Genomic DNA, 18,051 nt, shown 5'->3' with positions numbered 1-18,051 from the left:
GAAGAAGGGGAGGACCCCTGGGACCCGCTGGCCAGCCAGTCTAGCAAAGTCAGCGAGCTTCAGGTTCAGTCGGAGGCCCTATGTAAAAGATAAGTCAGAGGAAAATTCTCATGTGGCAGCCAAGGTTGGGTGTGCTCTTAGACTCACTCCTTCAACAGTAGGTATAACTACCCAACATACCAGGTATTATTCTAGATGGGACACACTGATGAAGGACCAGAGGGAGGAAAACCAAACTCTTTGCCCTTGAAGATATATAAACCAGAGTAGAATGTAAACTAAATACATATATACCCACAGAACATTTTGAAACTAACGTACCTATTAATATATGCAGTACACTCACTGTTTGCTTTTTCTGGTTTTTTTATTTAATGCTGATACAATGCATTAAACCATTAAGCTGCCTTCTCAGCTCATAAACAGGCTGGGATTTGTACTTTAAAAAAAAAAATACTGGCCTAAATTAGTATGACAATAGTCAGTTGTGTACTATTCCTATTTTTTGTTTGTTTTTGAGAGAGTTTCTCTGTGTAGTCCTGGCTGTTCTGGAACTCACTCTGTATACCAGGCTGGCCTCCCGAGCTCTGGGATTAAGTGTGTGGCACCACTGCTTGGTGCTGTCCCCATGTCATAGATGGCATGGCATGCATCACCCACCAGGATCCCAGCACTGGAGCTCCACTCAGGGCTTCAACTGAGTCTGGTGCTATCTTAACACTACACTTTCATCCCTGAAACTCATTCGTTTTCATACTTCTTTGGGAGGAGGGGGTTGGGGTCTCTCTGTAGCCCAAGCTGGCCTTGAACTCACAGTGATTCTCCTGCCTTACCTGAGTGCTAGGTTTACAGGCATGGACCACCACACTGGGCTTGACTGGAAGGCACACTTGACCTTTGTCTGGGTGTGCCTTCAGTCCCTTGCCAGTCCTATCATCTACAGATGTCTGACCCTACTCAGACTGCAGTGCACTCAAAGATTGCTGTCTTGTGCTTAGTTTATAACAACTTGAATGCCAGAGTGGAATCCTCAACAGTGTCCCCTCCCCATATGCAGTCTCTGTGACCTTTTTATCCCTCGAACACAGCACATGCCAGAGTAGGTATTTATAGATACCCACAGAAACGAGTGTGACCCAAAGCAGAAGACCACTGGGAAGTCCTAGTTAGTGAGATGGTACTGTCAGCATGACAACATCTAGAACTACTATGAGCTGAGCCTCTGGGCATGTGTTGGGGAATTACTCTGACAGTATTAACTGAGGTAGTTCTACCCATTGTTGAGCGGTACCACTTCCCAGCTAGAACACTGGTCTAGAGAACAAAGAATGGATGTATATATAGAGAACGCAGTAGCATCCATTCTTTGTTCTCTAATTCTTGACTGTGGATGGGATGTGACCAACTGCATCAAGCCCCTCTGCCTCGATTTTCCCAACCATGATGGACTGTGTCACACTGAGTCTAGATAAGCCCTTTCCCCCTGAAGCTGTTCCCATCAGGGTGTTTTATCTGACACAGGAAAGGAAGACAAGCACCTAGATTACAAAGTCACACAGCAGGCAAAGGCTTCAACAATGGAAAACCTATACACAAGTTTTCTCTTCCTAACAGCAGATAGATTTAGAACCATGTCAGTATGTCAACGGTCACACTGAACAGAAACTTAGCAAAATTCAAGAAAATGAGGACTACTCAGAGATGCAGAGAGAAGCTGGATGGGTTTTTGGAAGGACAGGGGCAAGAGAATCCCTGGGTCAGCAGCAGACACAAGGGAGCAGTGTGGTGACTGGGACAGTTCCATCTTACTCAATGGAGAAGCAGATCAAGCTCTTAAGGCTGCTTAAAACTGCTTCAGAGACACTGAGAGGACGGTGCTATGTGGTTGGTGAGAACACCCACAGGAAACCATCAGAAGGGAGTGAAACTATGGCTGAAACTGTTTAAACTCCCCAGCAGCAGAGGGTGGATATGCAGTCAGTTACATGGGGTGATGAGGCCCGGTGAAACAACACATCTGCAACCTTTAAAGTCCTAAGTTCAATCCCTGGGAACAGAAAATGACAGGATCCTTACAAAATAACTCCCTTATAAAATGTAATTTTAATCATGATATTTTTTGTAAGGTATTATACTTTTCACACTTGAATCAAATTCTAATTCTATAGGGCAAAGGGAGGGTAGTAGGAGGTACATGTACACACAAGCACCTCAGTTCTTGTCAAAGTTTGGCCCTGTTGAGCAACTTGGTTAACATTATTTAAAATGACTTAAAAAGCCTTAATTTGTCTAATTTAAGTTTTCAATTAGATAAAAAATAGAAAATAAACCCACTGAGGCACACACTTGTGTAGCAACATGAAATAAAGACACACACGTTCACAGCCGCCCTGTTACTTAAGCCGCGTCATAACAGTAGTTAGTCACGTCCTTTATTTGCTGTCATAGTAGCATTGATTTGAAAAAGATTTAAGACGGCTTGGTCATTTAGTCTGACTTGGAGGTTTTTTAAGATTCAGATAGGGGAACCAGTCATTAACTTACAGCCTATTTCTAGACAGTTTGTTTCTTAACACAGGAAACCACAAAGAAGTATGTGAGCCTGTTCTTCACATTTTAAAAAGCATCCTCATTTCTTTAAAGTTAGGACTATTAATGGCTTCTGTTTGTTTTTGGTCGTTTTTTGAGGCGCAGTCTCATATGCCTCAGACTGGTCTCAAAATCACTACCTAGGCAAGGATGGCCTTGAACTTCTGATCTTCTGCTCTATCCCTCTAGTGCTGAGATCATAGGTGTGTGCCATCAGAGCTTGTCTACGGTGATGGGGTCAAGCCCAGGGCTTCCCCCGTGATAATTCAATCCAACTTGTTGAAGGTGATGCAGAGGCCACGACACTCCTCGATTCTGAGTCTGAGGGAAGTCCAATGGCAATGCAAAGATGTCGGTCTCAGCCAGCACAGCCAGGTCCTCTGCTGCCACCACGTCCTGGGGTCTCGCTGCCCAGCTCCTCTTTCTTTCCCCTCACTTACTTATTCCTTTCTTTAAAGAAACAAAAGCTAAGTTCTCCAAAGTTCTCAAAGTCAGAGTTTGTATAGAGCTGAGTGAGAACTTCTGACATCTGATATTACAAGGTCCCTTTACCACAGACACTTCTTCATTCGGGGTCAAGGCGAGGTAAAACGGGGAGAATGAGATTCCCAAATGCAGAGTCTTGAGTTATGAAGTATCCAGATGAGTGTGCGTGAGCATGCTGAGAAAGATAAAAACAAAATAAAAAACAATGAAGTTAGTAAGTCACACTTTTTAACCAAGGCATTAAAACTCGTTATCCATTCTGAACTCTAAGATGTGGTTACTCATAAAACAGCATTCATGCTAACTCCTGTTTACACAGACAGTAACACAATTCAGATTAACACACATCAGGCACAAGGCTAGCAGCCTCTTTGTCTCTGCAGGGCTCTCTCCCAGCAGCAGTCATGATGGCTTTGTTCTTTGGGTGAGGAGAAAGAGCAGCAAAGGTCAGGACACAAAAAGCCTGGGAGAGAGGAGTAGCCTGGGAAGGGCCGAGAACAGTGGCACTGATGACTGAAACCCACCAACACTGAGGCAGCGCTGGAAAGGAACTACCAGTAATTTACCTCTCAATTAAAAAAAAAGAAGCTCTTTTTAGTCATTTGAAGTGAGAGATGATTTTTATAATGTCTTTTCCATACTGGGATTCTGCTTAAAAGCAAAGGCAATTACACTAAACCTTTCAAATTTTTATTAAGTTTTATGATATAGGGTTTTGCTACATAGCCTAAGCTGGCCTAGAACTCAAGAAAGATCCTCCCAGGCCCACCCTTGAAGTGTTGATATTACAGGAGTTACACAGATAATCTATCCAAATAAAAAAAAAAAGGGGGGGGGGTCATCGAAGATTTCTGAGAATCCAAGTTATATAAGATGAACGTAATACTAAAGTGATTACTTTGTTTCCAAGCTGGAACATCGCTTATAGCATAACAGTAAGAGCTTATCCCATTCAAGCACTGCAGACCATTAAAAAAGTAATACTGTGACAAATCTGAATATTTATGGTGCTATTAAACTAGCCCGTTCAATTTTAAAGATCATTCTGTCCAAATATTTTGTGAAGGAGAAATCCCTTGGCAATCCCAGAGCAGAGGACTGATCATGACTGCATCAACGCCATAAGAGAGACCTTCATTATTACTGCACTGGTGGTTCAATCCCTCTGGGCATGAGTGAACAGGCAAACCACAATTATGTGTGCAACAAGTTTATTGACATTGCCCCACTGAGATACACAGTAAGTGCTGTGCTGGCTTCTTGAACCTGGAAGTGGCCAATGCGAGCAGACTGCCAGCTCCTGTGCTCACCTGCAAAGCTGCTTTCTGCTGGGCCGCGATGTGCTGCTGCTCAGCGTGGTCCCGGAAGTCCTTGTTAAGAGAGGGTCTGGAGAGGGAGATGCTGAAATGGAAATCTCGGTTACTTGCCTACCGAACAGAGATACTTTCTTTTTTTAAAAAAATAGTTATATAAGGGCATTTATTAGATTGGCACATTTTTATTATAGTAAATTGCTTTTAAAAATTGAGGTCCAACTTACATATAAAATTGCACATATTTATGGTAAATGTTTTGATATCTATATACACTAAAATTATAAAATCAAACTGAATAACCTATCCATCATATGTCATATGCCAATATTTTTATTATGAGATAGATACAAGATCTCCGTAATTTTCAGGTACACATAATCATTAACTAATCACCATGCTATATAATAAATCTGAAGGGATATCATGTTTTGTGTTTTTAATTCGTGGTACTAGAAATCACACCCAAGGCCTCAAGCACATCGAGCAGACTGAACCACTGAGCTAATCCCTAAGCCTCTATGAACTTACATTGACTCTTATCGTTTTCATTGTGTATTCTTTTAAAAAGGTTTTATTTTATTTATTTTGTGTCACACATATGGAGATCAGTTAGTTCTCTATATCATGTGAGTCCTAAGGATTCAACTCAGGTTGTCAGGCTTGGAGGAAAGAATCCCTTACCCATTGAGCCATCTCTCAGTCCCTATATATTCTTTGTAGGGATAAAAAGAAATTTCTAAGCTGAATATGGTGGGTGGTGCACTCCTGTAATATCAGCACCCCAGGGATAAACACAAAAGAATCTTGAATTCTAAGCCAGCCAAGGCTACACAGCGAAATCATCTCATAAAACTTAATAAACAAAAATTTTGACCTTCTAGAATAAAAGCACCCCCTTCCCATCATCTCCATTAACTTATAAGGAAAGCCTATGTTATCTGTCTGGGATTTCAAGTAATCTGTTACAGGTTTCACAATCTACAGCCTCTCTACTCCTAACTCAGTCTATCATCATCCTTATTATTCTTTTATTCTTTTGTTTGTTTTTGGTTTTTTTGAGACAGGGTTTCTCTGTGTAGTCCTGGCTGTCCTGGAACTCACTCTGTAGACCAGGCTGGCCTCAAACCCCCAGAAATCCCACAGATCCAGGCTCCCAGGTGCTGGGATTAAAGCCGTGCACTACCACCCCAGACTTTTTAAAAACCTGTTCTGTTAGCCACCAGCACAGCACTCATCAACAGTACAGCCACCATCACTGTCGTCTGAGAGTGAAACTTATGACAGCCATGTTCCACACAGCTCTGACAACTGTGAACCTTTAGAAAAGCTGACAGTCGCTGACTCATGAGACTGAAGCAGCTACCGGATAGGCGGCTCTGCTAAGCACTGGGATCTACAGAGCAAAGCTCAGACCACAGCAGCAGCTGAGGTGAACTATGCCATGATGGAATGGGAACGAGCAGGAGATGAGCACAGTTAGGAATTTTTAAGGGGAAGCTTGCAGTGTAGACCCAATTCTGACATAGTGGGACCTCCGAAGAGCCTGAGACAGGGCTTTTCCCTGTAAGGATGTTTAAGACGGGTACTTCCAAAGAGCAGTCAATACCTAGCTCCAGGGTGACTTGCTGAAGATTGGTTCTGCATAAGTAATTTTCTTTTCTCTTTGTCCAGTTCAGCCAAAATTGCAACTCTATTTTTATTTTGAAAACCTAAAGAAGAAAAGAGAGGGAGAATTAGAAGCATTTTAGAGCTGGGCCATGTAGAAACAGAAAGCAAAATTCCTATTCTCTAACATGGTCATACATTCACCAGTAAGTTCTTTCTTCCTACTGGCCATTCCCAGCAACTTTAAGAGCATAGAATATAAACTAGACTTGGTGGCACACACCTATAATCCCAGCTCTTGAGAGGTGTTCAAGGCCAGCCTAGGCCACATTAGACCCTATCTCTTAAAACAAAAAAACCAATAGGCCAGTTGGTAGTGTTTGCTAAACATGCACAAAAGCCTGGACTGAGCCTCCAATATAGTCTAAAGCAGATGTGATGGTTCATACCTACACCCGGGAGCTAGAGGCAGAAAGGTCACAAGTTCACAGTCATTTTTTACCATGCACCCCATTCAAGGCCAGTTGGGAATACAGGACACCCTGACTAAAAACAACAAAAACCCAAAGGCCCAGTAATGGCAGCACACACCTTTAATTCCAATGTCCTCAGGAGACCGAGACAGGTGGATAGCTGCGAGTTCCAGGCCAACTAGGGCTAGTTCAACCCTTAAAAAGGAAAAAAAAAAGTGTGTGTGTGTGTGTGTGTGTGTGTGTGTGTGTGCGCGCACGCTGAGATGGCTCATAGGAATACTGGCTGCTCAAGAGGACCTGGGTTCAATTCTCAGCACCCATGTGGCAGCTCACAACACTTACTTCCAGTCCCAGAGCATTGGTTGCCGTCTTCTAACCTCTGTAGGCACCAGACGTGCTTACGGTGCACAGACATACTGTAAGCAAAACACCCAAACATGCTTTAAAAAAAAAAAAAAAACCCACACACAAGATAAAAACAAAACCACCAAGAACATAGTAGATGGGTATATAAGCAAAATAAAAATGACTGAGGACTTTTAAGATAGATAGATAGATAGACTGATTGATTGATTGATTGATTGATTGATTTTGTAGTTGTGGGACTTAGGCCTTGGATATACCAGGCGAACATTCTACCACTAACTATAATCCCAGCATCAAGATTCTGATCTAAATAATTTTGTTTACCAAGGAATGGGTTGCAGCACTTATTTTGGACAAAATTTGGGGACCCAATCAATATATCTACAATTCTTTCATAATTCAATTACTATGTATAGTCAGTCAGATCAAATTCTCAGCTACTTTCATTCAGAAATGATACTATTTTTTTTTTTTTTTTTAAGAAACAGCCAAAGAATTGCAAGTGGCCAGAAAGCAATCCAAAGAAGTAGAGCACAAATTATGGGATATAGACACCTCCTTTTATCAAATTAGTATTTGACTTGATTCTAAGCTTCAAACTTAGATAAGATCCCAGCACTTTTGCAAAGTGTCCTGAAGCAGGCGGCAGGCAGTTAAACTTTTAAGAATCCAAATTAAAGCTGGACAGTGGTGGCGCACGCCTTTGATTCCCAGCACTCAGAGGCAAAGCAAGTGGATCTAAGTTCAAGGTCAGTCTGCTCTACAGAGTGAGTTTAAGGACATCCAAGGCTACACAGAGAAACCTGTTTCAAAAACAAAACAAACCCAAATTAAATGCCAACACGTCAACAGTGAAGGACTCCACTCTAAATTCTCAGATCTCTAGCCTCTCTCTGAAAGCCTATCTCATGATCTGCTAACAAGGGGTGTGTGCCCCCACGGCAGCAAAGACCAGAACCAAAAGGAATATTCCCCGTAGCAGGCCATTCTCAAGCTCTATACCGCTGAGCAGACTTGTTTGTACGTCCTTAGGTATCTGCATCTGATGATCACCAGCTAGAAAACAAAGCAAAACAAACCCACAAAGGCCATCGAGGAGAGAGGACAATTAGAGCTCTAGAAACCAGACTACAGAATGAGAGCATTCTCAAGCAGGGTAGGCCTAAGCACACTTAAAATACCCAACTGAGGGACTGTGAGACTTTTACACTAATCTAGAGAGAACTAGTTGGTGGAACTGATCCAGAGAGGAGAGACTGGTTAGGATGGCACATAGATGCTAGCCTAAGCAGACACAGTTGTAACTAGCAGTCCTGAATTTAACCAGGCACCAGCAACCTGGCTATGGCCAGAAGGTTGGGAAAATATGTCTATGCTGTATCCACTTTAGCAGTTTATCCTCTCCCAGTTTCTGTGTCTCTGCTCCTGTTATACCACCAAATTCTAGTAACAGCAGAGTCCTTTTGAATAGCTGACCATGACAGTACATTCTGACATTTCTAAGAAGGTGGTTTTATGAGCCTTCCAGAAAATTCTTTATCCTACCTCTAAACTCCTTTCCTGCTGACATGCTCCCTTAAGAAAATAGGGCATCAACATCAACTGTCATGTCGCTGAAATGCCCCTTTCTCTTTCCCAGGTAAGGTGAGCTCATCCCAAGCATAGTGGGAACAGAACAGGCTAGGTCTGTATGTAGCTGGAATCTGTACTGTTCTCCTCCACTGTCGGTCACTGCTTGGTCATACGAGAGCAAAGCAGCTAATGATGTCACTGAGTGTGTGGAGTAGCTTCCACAGGGAAGACACACTACAGAGCTGGGTATGATCACCCAACCCACACTTGGAGGGCACTCTAATTTTGGAGGCAGAAGCAGCAGGATTAGGAGTTCAAGGCTATCTTCAGTTGCACAATAAGGTTTTAAGGCCAGCCTGGGCTACATCAGACCCTGTTACAAGAAAAAAAAAAAAAAAAACCAAAAAACAAACAACAACAAAAAACAAAACAGTTCAGGCTAACCTGACTTTCAATTCAAATATTAAAAAGAGAACAGTCAACCAGGCGTGATGACTCACACCAATAACCCCAGCCCAAGAGCTCAAACAGGAAAACTGCTAGGAATTCAAGGACAACCTGGACTACTAGTAATGAATGAGTTCTAAGCCTGCATAAGCTAAAAATAAACAGAGACTGAAAGAGGGAGAGAGACAGGGAGAGGGAGAGAGACAAGAGGAGATTCCCAGAATTACAGCTTAAGTAACTGTTAGGTTACTCAACTATTAGGCAACTATTAGGCTTTTGAAATTCCCGGGTGCTTTTATTTATGGAGGGTCTACACTATATGACAACATTTTAAAATAAGCTCAGATTCAGCATTGAATGTTTCTTCTTAGAAAAATTTTGAAATGATTTTTGCTTTGCCTTTTTAATTATTGCTTCATAATTATACATAATGTTCCAGAATGCTTTCAAATAAAAGAAATACCAAGTTTATACACTGTGCAAATGTAATGAAAACTTAAAGACTATAACAGCTGATACATTTGAGCTGGGCATAGTGATAATACTGAAATCCCAGCACTGGAAGGCAGGGCCATGTTGCCACAACCTGGAGGTCAGCCTGGTCTATACCTTCAGTTTAAAGCCACCCAGCAAGGCATCGCAAAACAAACAAGAAAAAACTAACAGTTTGCTTATGTAATAATTTCTTTCTTTCTTTCTTTTTTTTTTTGAGACAGGGTTTCTCTGGGTAGCTATGGCTGTCCTGGAACTCACTCTGTAAACCAGGCTGGCCTCGAACTCAGAAATCCGCCTGCCTCTGCCTCCCAAGTGCTGGGATTAAAGGCGTGCGCCACCACCGCCCGGCAGGAACTAATAACTTATTTTTTCTTTTCTTTTTTTTTTTTGTAGTAGCTGAAGATGACCTTTCATTTTTGATCTTTCTGACTCCACCTCCCAAGTGCTGAGAATACAAATAAAAGCCACCACAGGCCGGGTGGTGGTGGCACACGCCTTTAATCCCAGCACTTGGTGGGCAGAGGAAGGTGGATTTCTGAGTTTGAGGCTATCCTGGTCTACAGAGTGAGTTCCAGGACAGCCAGGGCTATACAGAGAAACCCTGTCTCGAACGACCCCCCCCCCCAAAAAAAGCCACCACATGTGAAAACCAAAGTTATGTTTTATGTTTTAATTTACTGACCCATCAAACTTTGCCTCTAACCTGTAAGCCCTTGCCCAAGGACAGATCGTTCCTGAGATGCTGGAGGAGGCTGTTGTGCGGATAACAAGCCACATATTTTCATTTCCCTAAACAAGTCTGGTTAACTCAACTGCACCAGATATGCTTGATCACACCGAGGCACATAGGCAGGAAGTACGTCAGCGTATATGCTTGCATCTCACTGGACAAAGGCAGCAAGTATGTAGTCTTATTGGTTTGCTTTTGTAAGCACCTGGCCAACATAGCTCGTGACCATTTTCTGGAAAACCCAGAATGGACCTGGTCAGAGTCCAACTATTCTAGCCAGCATTTAATTAAAGCTTGCTTCAAATTTGGCTCAGATTTGTAGTAGTGTTCTTATTCTTGCCTGACGGGATCAACACATGCCTGGTTTCATTAGGCGCTGTGTATGGAGTCCAGCCCTAAGTATATGGTAGGCAAATGTTCTATCAGCTGACCTGTATCCACAGCCTCATTTTGAGATGGTAATTTATTTCAAATTTCAGTTTTATCCTCACATTTAAAGGGTCTGAAAGAGCAGTAAGTGCTCTTAAGTGCTGAGTCACCTCTCCAGCCCCAATCATCTATTTCTCAATTACAGTTGTTATACTGCTTTTAAACAGAACTTTTAGGGGCTCAGTGGTTAAGAGCACTGGCCAAAGGACCTGGATTCAATTCCCACCACCCACATGGCAGCTCACAGCCACCTATAACTCCACTTCAGGGGATCCAACATCCTCACACAGACATATGTTCAGGCAAAACCACTATTACATATGAAATAAAACCAGGACTTTAAAAAAATAAAATAATGTTAATGCTAATGGCCCTCGTACAGCTGCACACGCTTCACAACGATACGGTAAAGCAAAGTGCTGGAATTAAAGGCAGGTGCCACGAGGGTCCAGCTCTGGATATACTTTTAAAAAGGTACAAATACAAAAAATCTTAAGAAAAATTTCTTTTCAATTCCCAGCAACCACATGGTGGCTCACAACCATCTGTAATGGGATCTGATGCCCTCTTCTGGTGTATCTGAAGACAGCTACAGTGTACTCATATAAAAATAAATAAATCTTTTTTTTTTTTTCTTCGAGACAGGGTTTCTCTGTGTGGTCCTGGCTGTCCTGGAACTCACTCTGTAGACCAGGCTGGCCTTGAACTCAGAAATCCGTCTGCCTCTGCCTCCCAAGTGCTGGGATCAAAGGCGTGCGCCACCACCGCCCGGCAAAAATAAATAAATCTTAAAAAAAAAAAAAAAAAGAAAGAAAGAAAAAAGAAAATGTCCTGACTTACTGGAATGCATCAATGATTCTTGAGAGATGGCACACCTTAAAATACAAGCCTGAAGGATCCCTTTGCTAACCCTCAGAATTAAGTAAGGGCCAAACAGGACAGTTCCCAGGAGCCATGCCAAGAGAGCACTCAGAGTGACCCCAAGTCAACAGTAGCCATCTACTCTCCAGGTCTTCCCGTTACCACTATTTCGAGAAACTGTGAAATGAGTTTCCATTCCCTCCCTATGTATTACCCAGGTTCTCTCTGACGTCAAGGTGGACTGATATGGCTGCCACCTTTACCAACACGGAAGAACTGAGACACCATTCAAAGTATAGAAATAGAGAGGCAGGCTCGATCCTTCAATAGGAAAAGGCGCTTGCTTGCCGCACAGCCCTGGCAACCTGGGTTCAACACTGAGGCCCACAAAAAGGGAAGAAAGATCAGATAAAGTTGCCTTCTGACCTCCACATGTATACCAGGGCCTAAATGCTTATACATATATACATCACATGTATATAATCTAACAACAAAGGATACAAAATGGTACCTTAGCCAAATCCTAGTTTGATGGTCTGTCTCTGCATATAAAAATTTTCCAAAAAAGATAATTCTCAAGATGTCACAACTTATCAACTTATCAATCACAGAATTATTGAGAACCTAGCAGGTGCTCTACACCACACTGGATTATGAAAAATAGGACTCCAGTGACCGTCAAAGCTCATCAAACTTAGAAATTCTGATTACTGGTATACTATGGAAGACTGCTAGTTTAAAAGACGGGTAATTTTTCTTCTCTTTTTCACTATCTTAAACCATTTGAGGAACTCCAGCTGGTTTAAGGTGCTTGCTGACAATCCTGACAACCCCAGTTTGCTCTCTTCCACACGGTGGAAGAACCAATCCCAGCAAGTTGTCTCCTGACTTCTACACACACAGCACAAGTAGGCAACTAAAACAAGTAGATCAACTAAAACAAGTAGATCAACTAAAACAAGTAGATCAACTAAAACAAGTAGATCAACTAAAACAAGAAGGCATTATGTGTACAAGTGCTCTGCCTGCGTGTCTGTCTGTGTACCACATGTGTGCCTGGTGCCTGAGGAAGCCATGAGGGTATCCAATCCCCTGATACTGGAATTACAGACAATTATGAGCTGCCACATGGGTGCTGGAAATTGAGCCCAGGACTTCTGAAAGAGCAGCCACTACTCTTAGCCACTGACATCTCTCTAGTCCCTAAATTTTAAAACACTTAAAAAATTATTAATATCTGAGAAAACAAAAAAATAAGTGATTTAATTTGGCACTGTTTCAGAGGCTTTGGTGCATGGCTGGCTCACTCCATTATTTTGGGCTTGAGGTGAGACATAATTTCATGATGGCAAGAGAATATGGCAGAGGCTGTTTACCTCACAGCAGCTAGAAAGCAGACAGAACAGGGCCGAGACATTCAAAGCCCTCCTGACCCCAAACTTAATTCCTCCAATCACATCCCATCCTTACATGGATGCACTACCTCCTAACAGTCTTTTAAATTCTGAATCCATCAACAGATCAAACCACTGATTAGCTGGATCCCTTATGATTTAACTGCTTCTTAACTATTCTCGCAAATCTACCCAATGTGCTTAACCACCTTCTAGGCTCTCCTAATGCAATAAAGCCAGTAATTAAGTAAACACAATGGATATGTGGCCCCTGCACCAGAAACATTAATGAATTACAAGGCATATACTAATACTTTTCTAAAAAATCATGTTTCTTTCCATTACTATTTAAGAGTAACTGAGGCACCCATCAACCTCCATCTAATTTCAATAGAAATAAACAACAGAGAAGTACAGATGGTATACTAAAGATGATAAAATACAGTAAAGATTTAAAATTTGTATAGAGGAGCTGCAGAGATGGCTCAGCAGTCAGGAGCAGTGGCTGCTGTTTCAGAAGACCCAGGTTTCGGGCAGTGGTGGCGCACGCCTTTAATCCCAGCACTTAGGGAGGCAGAAGCAGGCAGATTTCTGAGTTCTACAGAGGTGGTCTACAGAGTGAGTTCCAGGACAGCCAGGGCTTTACAGAGAAACCCTGTCTCGAAAAACAAAAATAATAAAGCAGAAGACCCAGGTTTGATTTCCAGCACCCACATGATGGTCACAGCTGTAACTTCAGTCCCAGGGGAGTTGAGATCTTCTAGCCCCCAAGGACACTGCGTGCATGCAGTACACAGACAATGCAGGCAAAACACTCAAACACGTAAACACGTAAAGTAAGAGCTCCAGGCTAGCCAGAGGGTGGTGGTCCCAGCACTCAGGATACACAGACAGGCAAATCCTTGTGAATTCAAGGCCACCCTTGTCTACAGAGTGAATTCCAAGACAGCCAGAGCTACATGGAGAAACCCTGTCTTGAAAAACAAAAATGGAGAAACCAAAAAAACCAAACCAAACAAAACAAAAACCCTGGGCCAGCCAGGTCTATACAATACGATCCTATCTCAAAATAAATAAATGAACATCAACAAATATCTTTTTTTAACCTTTCACTGAGGATCTGCAAGTCTACAGAATACAACACAGACTCCCTCTGCTGGTGTCCAATAGCAGCAGCTCTGTGATACCAACGGAATTCCTAACAGAGTAATGAAAGTCAAATATCTTATCCAACTAGCTACTCTTTAGACTTTGGACGCTTCATAGTAGATCTGACTATGAGCCAACCAAAAGTAGCACTAACAGTTGTTCCTACTGCAATTGCAAAAAAAAAAAAAAAAAAAAAAAAGTTACCAGCAAATTTTGTTATCAGAACAAGATAATTTAGAACGTTTTTACTGTGACTACATTATGTGGCTTTTTTTTTTTAAGCATTTTTTTTTTCCTTTCCTAAATGAACTTCTCTTAGCTTTCATTCTGACTCGTTTTGGCAGAGGTTGGGGAGTACCGAGGATCAGATACAAATTACTTTAATCTGAACCTTTCTAATTCAATTTTTAAAAGAAATTAAAAGACCATAAATACAACATTTACCTGATCAAACATACCTAAAAGTTAAACAGTTCAGGCCTGATATGGAAAGAGACCTGTTTCAAGTATTAGCATAAAAATACTTACAAAATGATATCTAACACTTTGTAAAGACTACATTTTATAAGCCAGGTGTGGTGGCACATGCTTTTAATTCCAGCACTAGGGAGGCAGGCAGAGCTCTATGTTGGAGGCCAGCCTGGTCTACATAGTATGTTCTAGGCAGCCAAGAATACATACATACCTTGTCTCCAAAAAGAGAAAGAGAGAGAGAATATCTGGCACATACTTGTAATCCTAGCAATTAAGAGGCTGAAGCAGGAATACCACAAGTTTAAGACATAGCCCTCAAAAAGCTAGAAACATTGAATAAAATTTCATTTCAGTAAAACATTTTTTTTTTTGAAAATTTCTTAACAACAACTTGTACCTAACTTAATTAAAGAAGGTAACAGGTGAAATGATTTAAGTTTTTACAGCAATGAAGATAAAGGCCTGGTTATTATCTGATAACAGTTTTAAAAGCCAGAAAACAGAAGCCAGATGATATAGTTTATGACGTGGGCTGGGAAGGTGGGTCAGTGGTTAAGCAAGCACTTGTTCCCTAAATCATGAGGACCAGGCTTTAGATCCCTAGAGCCCACAAGTATGTAATTTCAGCCTTGGAAGGCAGAGAGGGGAGCCCTAGAAAAAGCTGGCTAGCAAGAGTAGCCAATGGGCAAGCTCTGGATTTGACTGAGAGACCCTGCCTCAATGAATTAGGTGCAAAGTGCTGGAAGATGATTCTCGATATTAACCGCCAGTCTCTACATGCATGCATGCCAACCCCTACACACATGCACCCACACACATGCAAACATGCATATAACACACATGCACACTATACAAAAGTAAATGGAAGAAGAAAACAGTTTACCATGTGAATCACTAATCTTAACAGGTTAAAATAAACAATTAGTAATATTAAAAAAAATATGCTGCTGATACAGTGTTAAACTGATTTTAAATTGGGGGACTCAACTTTGCTAGTCATAATTCTGGATGCAGTAACTGCTCTAGACTAAATTTTCTCTACTTCAAATACATTTACTGTATGGGAGAAATCCCAGCATGCATTACCTTGTCCTGAAGGATTTGCTGCCATCTTCCTATTCTGTTTCAATTATATTCAGTGGCCACTGATCAGGACTTTACAATCATCTGTAAAAAAATTTATGTGCACACATAAAATGCACTGGCCTTAAATTACAGTCTCAAAATTGTGAAGAACAGCTAGGCTGAGTTCGGTTTCTTAGTCTCTTCAGAAAGATACACATAAAAAGCACAGACTTAAATCAGAAATTTAGCTCTGCAAATTCCTCATGCACTTCATTAAATGAACATTTTTAGTCTTGAAGTTGTTAATACCAACATTTAGCATTACTCTTAATTTACATCATCAAGATGTATTTACCAAATATATCAATCTTTTCAAAGTATCCACATAATCAGTGCTAGGAAGAAAAATAAAATTCTATAAAAATCATTCTCCGTTCATTTAAAAACAAATTCCAGTATTTGCTGTGCTGGTGAAAGAAAGAAGAAAAGAAAGAACCAACCAACCTAACAAGTACCTACACTGTGTGATATATTGTGTAAGACGTTTCCCAAAAAAAATGTTTTTAATGAGTATTTTTATATATGTGAAAGCCAACTGTCACAAAACTAGTAACTTGGACAAAAGCAAACTTGGACTCCTGGTTTCTTTGTTGTGTGTGGTGTATGCCCAGTGGGGAGCGTGCGTGAGAAGGCCAGAAAAAGGCATTGGATGCCTTGTGCTATCGCTCTCCACCTTGTTCCCTTGAAAACAGGGTCTCTCACTGAGCCGGGAGCTAGGCTGGCATCCGGCCATCCTCAGCGATCCTCCGTCTCTGCCTTCCCTCAGCTCTGGGGTGGAGGCGCTACAGCCACACCTTGGGCATCGGACTTGGATGCCGCAGATTCCAACACAGACCCTAATGCTTGGGCAGCAAGTGCTCTTACCAATTGGGCCACCTCTCCAACCCCAAGCCTGCTCATCTCTAAGTTTAGAAATTAAGTTTTGTATTTGGCCACGCCGAAATCATAAGACAAACTCCTCGATCCTTGAGTTTCATTCAAGTAATCATACGGGGTAGGGGAGAAAAACCTATTTAAACAAATGCGCTCTTTAAAAACGTGACCACACATAGCGGTAATTCGAGCACTCGGGAAGATGGAAGAACCACGAGTAGCTGGTCAACAAGGGCTACACAGCCAGACCCTGACTCAAAGCAAAACAAACCAAGGCGCGAACAGGGTTGCGGAAGTAGAGAACTATTGTTGAGCGAAGACACGAGCTCTAAGCAGATGCCGGGTGAAAAGGACTCGGGTCTCCTGCGGCTGGAGCATAGCGTGAGCGAAGCCGAGCTAATACTGAAGGCGATCAAGGCCACCCTGAGAAAGGGTCAGGGTGTCCCTGCCCGCGGGTGGGGTGAAACCCAACGGGAAGTGAGAAACCCTCGCACGGAATAGCGTGTGAGGCCGCTGCCCCGTGGCCGGCGTTCGGGCAACACTTTTCCTGGTGCCACCAGTTCTATTTACTTACGCGGAATGCAAGGAGTCTCGAGAAACCTCGCTGTCCGGTCGCCGCAGTGAAGGGGGGCGCGCCCACGCAGAACCCGGCGAGAGTGCAGCAATGCGCCGCGCTACAACATTCCCGCCGGCACCAACTTCCGCCTCCTGACTGACGGGGCCCCTGGAATCGGAAGTCCCGCCTATCGGCTGGACGTAATGGACGCTACCCCAGGTGATTCGTCATTTAATCGCTTCTTCGGCGGGAAAGGGTTTCCCTTTAGAAGAATGACAGTCGAAGAGGCTCACGGGAGATGCAGGCTCTAGGGCTGGGGGGCGGGGCCAAACGTCGGGTCCCTAGCACCTAAATTGATTTTTTTTTTTTTTTTTTTTTTTTTTTTTTTTTTTTGGTCCTTCAGGTTTGTTTGCAGACTGATCTAGCTGTCTGTCTGTCAAGATTCAACCCTGGTGTCAGTCCACTTCAGTAGAGCTTCAGAGGGAGATTGAGCACACTTTCAGGTTTTAACAACCATCCTAGGAATATTTTTGTTGTTTACCGTTTGAATAAATAAATAATTATACACAAGAAGCGCACTAAATAGGTACACGTTTTCAGTACTGTGCATAATATGAATTTTAAAAATGAAAGTGTCGGCTGGGAGTAGTGGGACATGCCTTTGATCCCAGCACTCTTGGAGGCAGAGACGATCTAAGTTTGAGGCTACCTTGGTCTGCATAGCGAGCTCCAGGACAGTCAGGACTACACAGAGAGACCCTGTCTCAAAAGCAAACAAACAAAAAAGTGAATGTCACACCAAGACGCTACTGGAAATTACTTGATGCTGCATAGCCAGCCGCACGCTAAATCTGGATGTTTACCTTAAGAAGTAAACGTGTTTGCCAGGCAGTGGTGGCACTAGGGAAGCAGAGGCAGGCATATATCTATGAATTCAAGGCAGCCTTCTCTACAAAGTGAATTCCAGGACAGGCAGGGCTTCGCAGAGAAACCCTATTGGAAAAAACAAAACAAAACGAAGTAAACATGTTTTGATGTGTATTACTTGTCCTGTGGTTATTAACCACTTTCCACAACTTGCACCTGTGTTCTTCATACTATTTGGAATCCT

At 42.3% G+C, this 18,051-nt stretch overlaps 1 protein-coding gene across 9 annotated transcripts; it reads right to left on the bottom strand.

The window, feature by feature from the left end:
* Nucleotides 1–2,391: 2,391 nt before the first annotated feature.
* Inip (INTS3 and NABP interacting protein) lies at nt 2,392–17,113 on the bottom strand. Of its 9 annotated transcripts, none has more exons than XM_076934879.1 (6): nt 16,959–17,090; nt 15,473–15,553; nt 6,812–6,885; nt 5,998–6,100; nt 4,386–4,476; nt 2,392–3,250 (listed from the first exon to the last, which is right to left on the bottom strand). In XM_076934879.1, the coding sequence occupies exons 3-6, from the start codon at nt 6,882–6,884 to the stop codon at nt 3,155–3,157; spliced, it is 363 nt and encodes a 120-aa protein (XP_076790994.1). In that variant the 5' UTR covers nt 6,885; nt 15,473–15,553; nt 16,959–17,090; the 3' UTR covers nt 2,392–3,154. The 9 variants fall into 9 exon arrangements, with proteins under 9 accessions (XP_076790994.1, XP_076790992.1, XP_034357596.1 ...); XM_076934877.1 differs by lacking the exons at nt 15,473–15,553; nt 16,959–17,090 and adding exons at nt 6,588–6,664; nt 10,053–10,187; XM_034501705.2 differs by lacking the exon at nt 6,812–6,885 and having other exon boundaries at nt 16,959–17,113.
* Between the last annotated feature and the right edge of the window lie 938 nt (nt 17,114–18,051).

Source organism: Arvicanthis niloticus, chromosome 5, assembly GCF_011762505.2.
Source record: "Arvicanthis niloticus isolate mArvNil1 chromosome 5, mArvNil1.pat.X, whole genome shotgun sequence".
Lineage (NCBI taxonomy): Eukaryota > Metazoa > Chordata > Mammalia > Rodentia > Muridae > Arvicanthis > Arvicanthis niloticus.
Note: the sequence above shows the minus strand (reverse complement) of the source record. Positions and strands in the feature narration are given on the sequence as shown.